This window comes from Mytilus californianus, unplaced genomic scaffold (genome assembly GCF_021869535.1).
Source record: "Mytilus californianus isolate M0D057914Y unplaced genomic scaffold, xbMytCali1.0.p SCAF_6, whole genome shotgun sequence".
Classification (NCBI taxonomy): domain Eukaryota; kingdom Metazoa; phylum Mollusca; class Bivalvia; order Mytilida; family Mytilidae; genus Mytilus; species Mytilus californianus.
Genome location: NW_026262712.1, coordinates 60894891 through 60908458, shown reverse-complemented (window position 1 = coordinate 60908458; position 13568 = coordinate 60894891). Strand labels below are relative to the sequence as shown.

Below are 13568 nucleotides of genomic sequence, written 5' to 3'. Positions count from 1 at the left end.
GTTAAGTCTAGCTTAAATATTGGAATAACGCCAGTTTTAATACGTGATCTCTCGTTGTAGACTACTGTTCTGCAGGAATGGTATCGTTGTAACGATTCTCTATACTTTCCTCACAAATCTTTTTATATTTGACTTTAGTAAATAAATGTTTGCATACACTTGGTGTTATTGAGCACTTAGCTTAACTGAAGGTACGTCAAAACAAAACACATTGTAACCTTCTATAAGGGATTTTTTTTCAATATTGATATCATATGGCGGCCATCTTGAAAAAAGCCGCCATATTGAAATTTCAAGTTGGGTACGTAGCCTATATTGTTATAAGTAACCAGCACTACTAACATGCCAAATGTAACTAATATAAAGGATATTTGTTGATTTTGATATTTTGTGGCGGCCATTTTGGAAAAAGCCGCCATATTGAATTTTCATTGTAGGTTCATAGCTTATATGTTTTAAAACAACCAACACTACTGCCATGCACATTTGACCATAGATTTGACCTTATATAAGTGATATATGCAATGATATGGTAATTTTGATACTTTATGGCGGCCATCTTGGAAAAGGCCGCCATTTTGAAATTTCGAAGTGGGTTCATAGCTAATATTATTTGAATCACCAAGAACTACTACCATGCAAAAAGTACTAATAATCAAAATTTATTAATGGCCCGGAATGTATTTAATCGTATTCTTATAAGCAGTGACAGGGCATACAATATACTACCCGGAATACTAGCAATATGCATTCTTGTTTTTCTATGCTCAATTAAAGTTCATTTTTCTGAAAATGTCACATCTATATTATTGCATATAATCAGCAATGAACAGCTTTTTCAAAAGTATCACTGGACAAAAGCTGACTTGCAAATTGTCGGTGTATCCACTTTCTGTAAATGTTAAATAAATCACCAGTCATGAGTAAACTGAAAAGTATCTTCAAAAAGTAGTTGCAAACAAATATTTTATTTAATGCTGATTCGGACTTTTAGATTTATATCAATACTACTTTCTTAAATTCAACTCATAAATAAAGAAATGTATTGTGAAGTATTCTGAATTATGCTACTATATACCAGGCATGGGGCGAATTACATTGCAATGTAATGCATTACATTACAATTACTTTGACAAAAACCATGCATTATATTTCAATTACCATTACATGAACTTATCAATGTAATGCATTGCATTACAATTACTTTTGCAAAGTAATGCACTGAATTACACATTACATTTGTAAATTTTATCATCAAGTGAAAAGAAAATTCAGACATTTTGAAAAACAACATAAAGTCACAAAAGCATATTCAGTAACTGTTCCATTCATTGAATATAACATGTATAAGTATATATGTAAAAAGTCTATTCAATACGACTATTGCATTTCAGCATCATTAGGGTTTCAATTGCGTCATCCTTCATTCGCATTCTATCAGGCCTGAATACTTTACCAGCTATACTGATTTTTTTGTTGTTGCTTCGGATCATTTATATGATATTTCTGATTTCCAGTCTGTTTAACCTGAGACTACTTAACTATAGTCTCAGTTTTAACAAAACCTATCAAAGTTGATTGCTCTTTTGTCTTTGGTTTTAAGGTATTAATGTATATATCTCTGTGTTTTCTATAAAAAGAAACTATAGAGATGTAGTTTAATACATATTTTTACTTAATGTTACCTTTTCTTTTATAAAAATACATTAATTTTTTTTTGGTTTTTTTTTTTTAATTTCAATCAAAATATTTACTAATCTTTCCTAATTATGTCATAAACATAGAGCTTAATTTATGACAAATGGAGAAAAGATTGATTGTAAAACAAACAAATTAGTGTTTTATGACAATGTTCAATTATCTGTTATTTAATCAAGACGAGATATACATTCATCTTTTGACAACAATGGAACACTTTTACAGTATATAGCTTTTCATATATAATTTTTGTTTATGCAGGAAAATGCAGGAAATAGAATGAAATAAAAAGACATTAAAAAAAGATAACTCAGTGTGTCTGATTTACAGTGTTGTGTAATTCTTTTAAAATTGTAATTTGGACATGCTAGTATTTATACAAATCTTATTTTTATTTTTTATTGATATATTTGTGAAATATTTCTTACATATTAATATAATATCTTAATTATTGAAAATCTTACATTAAGATGAGTTACAAAATTTGATCTTCAGATTACCAGATATAAAAGAAAAGCAATGTTTGCATTTTGCCTTGAACTTTGTATTCCTGTTATCAATATTTCCAGGAAAGTCAAAATGATCTAGAGAGTTCGACATGTATCTTCAAAATATCAAATTCTACTGCAAAGTGATTATTTTTCATTGAAGTAGATTAAAAAAAATTTCAAGTTCTATCGGGGGGCAAGGATTAAACTCCAAATTCCCTCTGGTGATTTAGGTAAAGTGTGAAAAATAATGGTAAATAGAAAATCAATATTTTAATTAAATGATTATGTTCTGAGTTAATCAAGAAATCTTCAATTCTATTTTAGTTAAATCTCCAACAATCTGTTAAATATATATAGTATACAAAAAAAGTAATGCCATGTAATGCAATGTAATGCATGAAATTACACAGATTTTTGCTAAAGTAATGCATTATATTACAATTGCATGTAATGCTAAAAATCCTGCATTACACATTACATGCAATTACTTGGGAAAATGTAATGCATTACCATGCATTACAATTACACATTTGCATTACCCCATGCCTGCTATATACACAACCGGTAGATGTGGTTATCATAACAGTCTTTTAAAACCAATGTATATGCCTCTATCGATATGAAATTCTACGTTTACAAAGTACAGCATTAATGGTGATTGTCGGCTGAAATGAACACATACATGAAAATACATAAAAATTGTTATCTGTAATTTTAATTTGCACCATAAATCTATATTCATATAACTTACGTTTTCTTTTTATGAATTTACATCCATAATCAATAAATAAACATGTGTGTATGCCTTATAATCTTTTATAATTTAACGGCGTTGTGCATGATAGGATTATATATTGACTAAGTGTATAACCATTACGAATGGACTAATAATCATTGCAGTTTATACATGTGCACTTATGTTTGATGCAAATGCTGAGCTCTTTTTTCGTTACCTCACAAACCGACTGTTATTTTATGTGTTTACATATTTTTGCAGATGTTCCCCTCCTCCAACCATTTTTTTAACAAAAATTTTCCCAGTGCGTATGGGTACTAGTATTATACCTACTGTTACAGAGAAAATACTTCAACCTAATATTAAGTTGTTAAGAGATTTCGTTATCCTAAAATCAAACATTGGTAACATGCTGATAATATTCATAAACTATTTTTAATCTAACTACGATTTCCACACGATACATTGCACTTTTGTATACATGATCACCACCGTCATTACAAATCAATATTAACCTGGTGTTTGCCTTGCTTGTGTATGTTTGAAGAAAGCAGATGATCTACATCAATTGCTATTTTCTGATGGAGTAACTTGACACGTATGTATATTACATTTCCTGCATATTCCTCCATTAAATGTTCTGTCATTTTAAAAACAATGTTTATTTTTCTTCTAGTTAAAGAAAATCTAGTTCATTATTCGTGCTGTTCTGAAAAAAGAAATATTTTTTTTAAATTTGGGGAAGTAGCGTATATTGTGTACAACTGTTATTTTTGTGAACTGTTTTACTTGATTTATTTGTGGTGACTTGTTGGGGCTTACCTAGTTCCCTTATCATATACCTGTCCATCTTTAGACAGGGATTCTGTGACAAACTCATCAATGAAGTGTTCAGTTATGGTCAATGATCCAGGTAAAATATGTAAACACTATATGTGTATTAGCAAAGTAAAAAGTAAGACACATTAATTGACAGTTATCTTTTTATCACAGATTTTTATATACCACATACATTTGAAAATTTTAACTTTCTGCCGCACTGGTTAAAAGGTCTCACTTTTTCATCTGTTCTTTTTATAAATTCTCCGTATAGTATCCGCGCTGATCATGGTAGCTTCTGCAGTTGTCTCTTTAAAGGTTTAAACTGGAGTAGTCGTCGGTTTCTGAATCTGTGACTCGAAAAACTTCAATATGTGGTAAATTATTCATTTTGACTGAACGGATAGTATCTTCGTATGCTCAGCCATGTTTCGTAATGCAGAATATTTTCCCGAACTTGCAGATGTTCTTAAATATCAAATCTAAGAAGCGGTAAAACATCTTTCATAACTCGAGAATTAAGTCGAAAGATACATTTTAAATACCACGGTTACCGACGATAACATACCACTGCATCGAGTTCGATACCTTTACCAAATGTATAGTTTCTATTTTATTGATCTTGCTAGTACTAGTACATACAATGAACAAAGAAAAATGAATAGTTATATCATTTGCTTAGTTTAAACTGTAAATGATTGCCTATTTTCAGATAGTGTTAAGATTTGTTTTAACCCTACCCCCATCTTTAGAAAAACAATATTTTTGTTATTAATTTTTAAATGAAAGTGTATTACTCACTGTTAAGCTATCATGTTTTCTTATAATACCAATTGAATATTGAATATATGTTTTGTGTTCATAAAACACGTGCACCTTTCTCAATATTGAAACATATAATGTTTTCAGTGGAAAACGTAGATACAATGATATTAGACATACATAATACTGTAATGCTTGTAAATGTTGCTCTTATAAACGAAGCACAAGTAGACATTCACGATTGTTAACTTTAAATGTATACCAGAACAAAATATGGTTAACACATGATAAATTAAAATATTAAATTTAATTTGCCTTTCTTTCAGATTAAAAATGTATCGTTTGACCAACGATTAAAACGGTTTTTATGTAAACCATAAACTCTTTGTAACATATTGCCTACATTTAAAATCCATTAATAAGTTATTTGCACTGAATTCATGCCCTTTAAGCTGACAAAAAGGGATATATTTAGATATTGCTTTGACAATCTACGTTATGAAACTCTTTTCTAGCATTCGCTCTTATGCTACGTGTTTCTATCTAATACATATATAGTTTACTAGTGTGTACGATATATCTCGACTCCACGTTTACATTTTTAAAAAAGAATGTGTCCATAGTACATGGATGTCCCACTCGCACTATCATTTTCTATGTTCAGTGGACCTTGAAATTGGGGGTCAAAACTCTAATTTGGCATTAAAATTAGAAAGATCGAATCATAAGGAACATGTGTACTAAGTTCCAAGTTGATTGGACTTTAGCTTCAACAAAAACTACCTTGACCAAAAACTTTAACCTGAAGCGGGACAGACGGACAAACGGACGGACGAACGGAAGAACGGAAGCACAGACTGAAAAACATAATGCCCCTAGGTGGGGCTTAATTAAAAAAAAATAAGAGATTTGCGATATGATACTTTGGTGCAATGTATTTCTCAAATGATATTTGACGATTTGTAGGTGAACTTATCAGTCTGTCATTTGACTGTAGAAAAAGATTGTTTTTCATAAGGCATCAGCAGGTTTGGTTGTTTCTTTGTGACGTCACAATAGGAAATTCGGAGAAAAGCTAAAACATTCGTCGTACTAGTTGAATTTTGACCAATAAAGAACTAATGCCAAAGGAACCTCACGTTGATTTGAAAATTTAAAAAACTCAACCGGTAGAGGAAACGATAATATGAATAAGCAAATTGAAAATCTTTAAAGGAGTAGCTAATTATGTGTCCGTTGTGACCACGGCGAATGTCCAAGCGGATCAATCAAAACATCAAAGTTATGCATTGATTCATCGATCATTGATCAGTCATGTAAAAAAACTTATCAAAGATACCAGGCTTATCATTTCGTACGTCAAACGAGCGTTCAATTACAAAAGACTCATCAGTGACGCTCGAATCAATATATTTAAAAGGCAAAATAAAGAACGAAGTTTACGAGCATTGAGAATCAAAAAGTCTAAAAGGATTTGCAAAAAAACAGCCAAAGTAATCTATTCCTGGGAAAGAAAATTGTCAGTACTACGAACAATGCAAAGTTTTCAAAACAGTTTTTTTTTTATTGAAATTACCACATTCAAGTGAATGATATTTCATATCACGCAGAAGTGCTTACTTTGGGAAGGAGGCATCGATCCAGAGGTTATAAAATTATTTATTCCAGATACTAGACTTATAATGTTAAAGGCTAGACCCGCGTTTCGTTTACAAAGAAATCATCAGTGACGCTCTTGATAACCATTCATCATTTACTGATCATTCTATTACCCGTTAAAGTTTACGCCAGAACAGTATCGTCTATACATGTAGGTTAAGAACCTGTATTAACAACGTTCAAAATACAAATCCGCCATAGCAATCAATGTATTGCTGAAAGCAAGATAATTAATGTTTCCCATTTTAGATGTACGTAATCAGCTTGGTTTCCATTTTTTAGTTTAACACCAGTTTCTATAACACATAAAAAAATTACATCGAAAACAAAATCGTTATAAAATATTTGTTTCCGAAAAACTCACCACTATACATGGACATAAAGAATGTATCATAATACTTAAAAGTTCTATCATACGAATTTATTTGCTTGATGCATGTTATTCGTTATGTCTTTTTTCCCTTTATTATCGCTCTGAATATGTAAGAAATAATTTCCGCTGAACGTTAAGCAAAAAATAATCAATTTTCTGTAATCAGGTTGTTAACACAAGCTTGAATGCTGCTCTAGTAAGTGCTACATGCATGGTGATCGGTAATAACATAAATGAACTATTTTTTTTTTCCTAGTTTGTGTATAAAATGGCATCATCAACGCATGTCTGCAGCGTATGTGATCTTCGGAATATTACAAAACAATCCATAACCTGGTGTACTGAATGTGACGAAGGACTTTGTTTTGAATGTCAAGAACATCACAGTCTGTCGAAGGGAACACGAAAACATAATACAATATCAATAACCGAATATCAGATACTACCCAGTGGTATTCTTCAACTCACTCAAAAATGTGACAAACATAATGAAAAATATACAATATACTGTAAAAAGCATGAATGTCCCTGCTGTAGTAGCTGTATTGTAGAAAATCACAGCGATTGCCAAGATTTGGCCAAATTGGCCGAAATCGTCAAAAATATAAGACTATCAAATGTACTCTATGAGATCGAGAATTCGTTTGCCGAACTAGTCGATGATATAAAGAAAATTCAACATACCGTACAATACAGTCTAAAGACCTTATCTGGAGAGAAATTGAAGATTCTGGAAGAAATTAAACAAACACGTATTACAATCAACAAACATTTAGACAAAATACAGGAAGACACATTGAAAACAATACAAGAAACTGAAGAAAAAGAACATAAGAATATTAGTGAGTTACTGGCTTTATTAAAAGAAAAAGAAAATGAAATATTTGAATGCCAAAGAAACATGGAGAAAGTCAAGGAGAATGCTACAGATCTTCAGACATTTCTTTCTATTAAGCAACTGGAAAAAGAAGTCTCTAAAAAAGAACATTTGTTGCGGTCCCTGATCGAAAGCGAAACTTTTAAAGAAAGCAAGTTATCGTATCAAGTCAATACTGCTATTATGAAGATCATCGCCGATATTGAGAGTTTCGGGAAAGTTCATATTAAAACAAAGCAATTTGATGTTGTCCTGACAAGGAAAAAAGACAAACAAGCCCAAAGTATGGTGCCGCGACAATTATCTAGGTCAATTAAAAACATTAACTTCAAGCTGCAAAATACTATAATTACTATGGGTGGAAAAATTTGGGGTTGTTGTATGTTACCAGATGGTAGAACGGCGTTTACGGATTGTGATTGCGTCAGAGTGTTCAACACTGACGGATCAAAAGATTTTGAAGTGGCAACTCCTACCTCGGCATGTGACATAGCATACATCAGTGTAGACAACACATTGGCTGTAACATCTGGATCTTCGGGAATAAAATGCATTACAATCATCGACATTCAGAATAAAAAAATCAAAGACAAGATTGATGTTGATTCTTATTATTACGGAATAGCGGTAAAAGGCACTACATTTATTTGTTCAACATCTCGGAAAGGAATACGCTTGGTTTATCCGTACAACAATTCAATAAGTTATTTGGTCCGACAGGAAATACCTCGTTTTTGTTACGTTGCAATATTTGGGTACAAAATGTACCATACAAATAACAGATCAAATTCTGTGACATGTTATGATCTACAAGGTACATGTAGAGTACAGTGGTCATTTAAGAATGAAAGCGTCCTGAAGATTCCAAGTGGTATTTCTGTAGACAATGATGGTAACGTGTATGTAATAGGAAACTCTTCTAAGAATGTGGTTGTTATATCTGCTAATGGACAAGAATATAAGGAAATACTAAATGCCAGAGATGGGCTTCAAGATGCAACAGGTCTTCATTATAATAGAAATACGAATCAGTTACTAGTTGCAAATCATAAGCAGAAAGCAATGATTTTTACATTGATTTGATTAAAGAACATTCATTATTGACCAGTAGAATTAAATCATATACTTTGGAATTAGACTTTTTTTCTTATAATCATTATTTTTATCTTTTTTTTTTTCTTTATTTGGGTTTTATTATCCATTTGAATATGACCTTGATTTATAGAATAGGCAAATATCAGCTTAGCAATATTAATATACTGTTTGAATTGATAATAAATACATACAGGCATATTGTTTTACTCTCTTTTGGAATTTTGTATGCATCTAGTATTATATTATACGACCCATCCGTTGTATGAAAAGCAAACGAACATGGTCAAATAGAAAGAAACATCAATTACGATACACTTAAAAAGTTCCGAAAATTTGAAGAAACAATTCATTTCAATGACGGAACTAAAATATTAGTTAAAGCAGATGGCAAAATGTAAACTACCCCGCCACATTCTTTTTGTGTCTGTCCTAAATCAGGAGCCTGTAGTCCAGTGGTTGTCGTTGGTCCATGTCCGTTATATTTGTTTTCGTAATTTGTATTGCTATAAATTAGGCCGTTATTTTTCTCAATTGAATTGTTTTATATTTTTCATGTCGGTGTCTTTTATAGCCAACTATACCTATAGCTGTTAATTTCTGTGTCATTTGGTCTCTTATGGAGAGTTGTCTTATTGGCAATCATACCACATCTTCTTTTTTTATTTATACGGTATCGGTTTTTCTTATTGTTGAAGGCCTTACGTTTGCATGTAATTGCTTACATCCACTTCTTTTAAACTTTGGTGGATAGTTGCCTCATTTGCAATTATACCACATCTCCTTATTTTTATATTAGGTATGACAGCAAATTTCAGCCAAGCAACCACATGAATCACAGAATACCTTCTGATGTATTGTACACACATTGTATGTAGAACCATTCTTTGAATTTCATTTATGATTTAATTCAAGAAAATTACATCATTTTTGGTATGGGTTATCTATATATAGAAAATCCATCCGAGTTGATGATAAGAATTATGATGCGAATTCTTATAAACAAACCAATTATTATTAAAAAAAAACATCAAGTAAGCAAGTCTCTCTCATTCATTCAATTATTTATGATACTAACATTCTGTAAATTTTATAACATTAAACATTTTTAGTTACTAGTATTCTAATAAATACATCATTACTTACTAGGTTTACGATAATAAAAAAAACAACAACCGAACGTTCAAATGTGCATGATTCATAACAAATGGCAAGGGCAGGAAGAAATATAGAAAATGCTTATCTTGCACAGAAAATTTATTTTCGATGCTAGATAGCATTAGTTTGCCAATGGATTTTTTTTCGTGGTGTATACGATATTGTGATATTCCAAGTTTGTTGTTCATTTTGTTCACAAATACCGTGGGATTATAACTTATATTGCCTATGAAAAAAGATTATTAAAGAAGTAAAATGAAATACGGAAGTTGAATATTATAGTATTTCTGTGTATCTCTTCTTTGTAAAGTAGAGGCAACTCCTGCTAAAATGTAGCACGCAGTAATTGTAAAATGAATAAAAAAAATTTAAAAAATATCAGAGTAAAATATTTTTTGTTGGTATTTCCTGTTGCTTACCAAATAAAGTATACAGCATACATAATTGTAGCTTTTATTTTTGCCTTCAAGGTTTTTAGGCTATCGCATTGTCCTATCATGGTATATAAATGCACAAAAAATTAACTAGTCAATTTTATATGTTCCAATTAAATATGATAATAATACATGTAACATACTGTAAACCAACAAATTTTCGCGGGCGATTTATTTTCGAGACTTTTGCAAGTACAAAAATAACGCGAATATAAATCGTCGCGAATATGAAAAGCTTGGATCTTTCCTTGTTTATCTAAGTCAAAATCGCCAAATTGAATCGCCGCAAAGTGGGCTAGAAAGGACCAAACGCAAAAAAAAGTATCCGCGAAAATAAGTTGGTTTACAGTAATTCTTATTTAATATTTTATAATCTTTCATAAACGGTATATTCTTTGGAAGATCATATTTAATCAAAGTTATTGAATCTGTACAATTGACATGCCAGATTCTCTACTCCCATATATAAGCTGGTCGTCTGTGCTATCAGAATAAATTTCAAGGGTATCATTAACGTTAAGTTGAACAACAGAAACGAAAGTCATGGTTTCAAAATCATGAAAAGAATCACCGACTGATCCAAATGCATCTCCAATAAAAGTTTTGTTTTTGCGAACACTAAATGCACAATGATTTGCATTGGATGATACATATGCAGCGATTTGGTAAATGCCACTTTTTTCACAGGTAAAGATCCCAGACGATTTAAAAGAGGTAACATTTCCTACACCACTTGCAATGATAATGTCACTGAAAATTATATTTTGTCCATTTGTATAATTTCCTCTTGTTGCCCCTGCTACCAGGATAACTGAAATATAACAATAGATATAAAGATAAAACAGAAATTTGGTTATCTGATTGTGATTTTATAATGATCAACAGATAATCGAACTGAAGTGAACAATATCACTTTTTTGGGTAGTAGAAAAATTAGTATAACAAATCACTAATATATAAATAAATTGTGGTATGATTGTCAATGAGACACCTTTTCTGTAACTGCAGGTCCTCATTTTGCCTGCAACAAATAGCAAAGCCCAAACGGTAATGTCAGCTGTAAAAGGCATGGGCAGACTAGCCGACTCGGGGCCAGAATATTATACTGGAGTAGAAAGAAATGTCTTCCACCTTATTGCTACCTTATTAGTTGTTTACAATGTAGCAGGCTTTTAAATATCCAAATGCAATTTAATGTCTCGGCCAGAATATGAAGTAATATGATATGTACTTCCAGCTGCATGGATGTAAATCGTATGACCAATAGTGGACAATGATCATCATCAATGAATTATAAATAATGTGTTATATCTTTTTCTCAGAATTATTGGCACCACATCAGTACACAGAATTAATGATTTGTAGTCCTCGAGTAATATAAAATCCAAGAAAGAAAACCGTCTTGAACGCTAGACAGGTTAAGACAGTAATCAACCAAAACGTATACATATGGATGTTAAAACCAACAAAAAGATGACTTTAGAACAATACACTATTAGGTAGTATTTATTTTGGGTGTGAACAAAAGATGTTTATACCGCCTCAGACAGTGTTCCGAAAAGCACCCTTTGTCAGTTATATATACAATTGTAAAAAAAAGAAAGGATAAGGGGTATCCACCCATGACACAAAATAAGTATATGCACAGCGATAAACACAAAAAGCAAAACAATAGCGCTTTTATTGCTGTTCAGTGAAGTCATTCAACACGATGAAAAAAATTAACCTCATTGCAAGTTTAAGACAGCCCCTAACACCTGTATGAGCGGAATTATAAGCATTTATTGTATATTAGTGTATCTATAACTTTGTCAACAACTTTAAGGAAATGAAGGTTTTCATGCACAGGTGATTACTAGGGTGGAATATAAGACAATACATCCATCTCCCCGAGCTTTTTAAAAGAAATGCAATAAAGTAAATGTATATGATTTGTGAGTTTAAATATGGGTTTGATATGGGAGGGAAATTAAACCCTCAAAGCCTTACGGCTTATTCAAATAATGACCCACATCCATCACATCCTTGATGTCTATTATCTATCATAAAGCCCCCAGACTATAAATAAGTTTTTAGATACATGCATCTTTAGAAAATAACATTTAAGGTGTAAACAGGTTTTAAAACAAGCTTTACAATTTCGTACTTAGAGGATTGTTTAATTTAAGTTAGGATTGAACTGAAGGCCCCATAATCAAGTTTTACCTTTATATCCTATCACATGAGCTGAAAGCAAATATATGTTTTCTTACCTCTATTATCTAATTCATTCATTTTTTTTTCTAGTTTTCTCTCTGTAAGATCAGCCTTGTTAAAAAGTGCAAGAAAGTCATTTTTTCTTGCTTCTAGGTCATTTTCAAGATTATTAACTTTACCATTTGTTTTCTGAATTTCATCCTCTAAATGTTTTGTTTCATTAAGGATATCGTTTACTCTTTGCAAATCAGAAACAGTCTTTAAATGTTTTAATGACAGCAGTTCATTTCCCAAATCCTTAGTAATAACATCTAAATTCGAAAGGTTTTGATGCATATACATAATGTCGACACTATGGGTTTTTTGTTGTTGAAGATATTCAGTCTGTAAAGCTGTATAATGTTGTTCAAGGATATTGAAGTGATTTTGCAGTGTATCTGTTTTATTCAGCAGATGATTATACTGTTTTTCTAATGTTCCGTTGAAAGTACATTTGTTAAGATCCAAATACTTATTCGTGACTTCCTGTTGTGTGGTAAGCAGTTCACTCTGCAACTGCGCAATAATCTGATTTTGTTTCCTCTGATTGTCTCTTTGTTCTAGCAACAACTTCATCAGTACATCAAAATGAACGTCGGTTATCAGGGAGCTTGTTATTGGGGGTTGAAGCGTTTTCCCTTCAAGTAAAAATCCATTTGCAAAACAAACGAATGAAATGAAACAACCTATTAAAATCATTTCTTCTTAAAGTTTAGAGAAAGTAGAATTTAAATATATAGCTAAGATATCGTTTTGAAAAACACAATTAGTTATTATCAACCGCAGTTTTGTCGTCTCTAGCTACGTTGATATGTTGTACCACCTTTTCGTCTATTTATCAATTCCATATACATGTTATACACGATGCATTTGAAAATCGTCATGTTTATAGATATGTCCTTAATCTTTGTAAATTACCTTGAACAACGTTACCGACATAATTATTCTCACCTTGATTATAACATAGAATGGTTAACGATACAATTATTTTGTTTCAGTAAGGGAAAAATCGGTACAGTAATTGGGCTATGTCACAGATTTTGGTAAAATTCTGTATTCAACTTTGGCTTGTTTAACTATAACTGAACATCGAAAAAATGATGCGTTTACCTCTTTAATTTTCTGAAATATAGTAAAATTAAGTCTTTCAAAATAGATCCTCATTTGTATAGAAAGCATTTAAAATCGGTTTAAACGTTCCCAAATTGGTCTTCAACGCATCAAATATCCCATT

The 13568-nt window shown here is 31.3% G+C and overlaps 1 protein-coding gene and 1 long non-coding RNA gene across 2 annotated transcripts; one reads left to right on the top strand and one right to left on the bottom strand.

Moving 5' to 3' along the window:
- The first annotated feature begins 3445 nt into the window (after positions 1–3445).
- On the top strand, positions 3446–8624 carry LOC127704154 (uncharacterized). The gene is made up of 2 exons (XM_052208052.1): positions 3446–3523; positions 6795–8624. The coding sequence occupies exon 2, from the start codon at positions 6807–6809 to the stop codon at positions 8496–8498; it is 1692 nt and encodes a 563-aa protein (XP_052064012.1). The 5' UTR covers positions 3446–3523; positions 6795–6806; the 3' UTR covers positions 8499–8624.
- A 1478-nt stretch (positions 8625–10102) lies between these two features.
- Positions 10103–12887, bottom strand: LOC127704169 (uncharacterized). The gene is made up of 2 exons (XR_007983170.1): positions 12352–12887; positions 10103–10910 (listed from the first exon to the last, which is right to left on the bottom strand). It is a non-coding gene; the product is annotated as an uncharacterized LOC127704169 (long non-coding RNA).
- Positions 12888–13568: the final 681 nt, after the last annotated feature.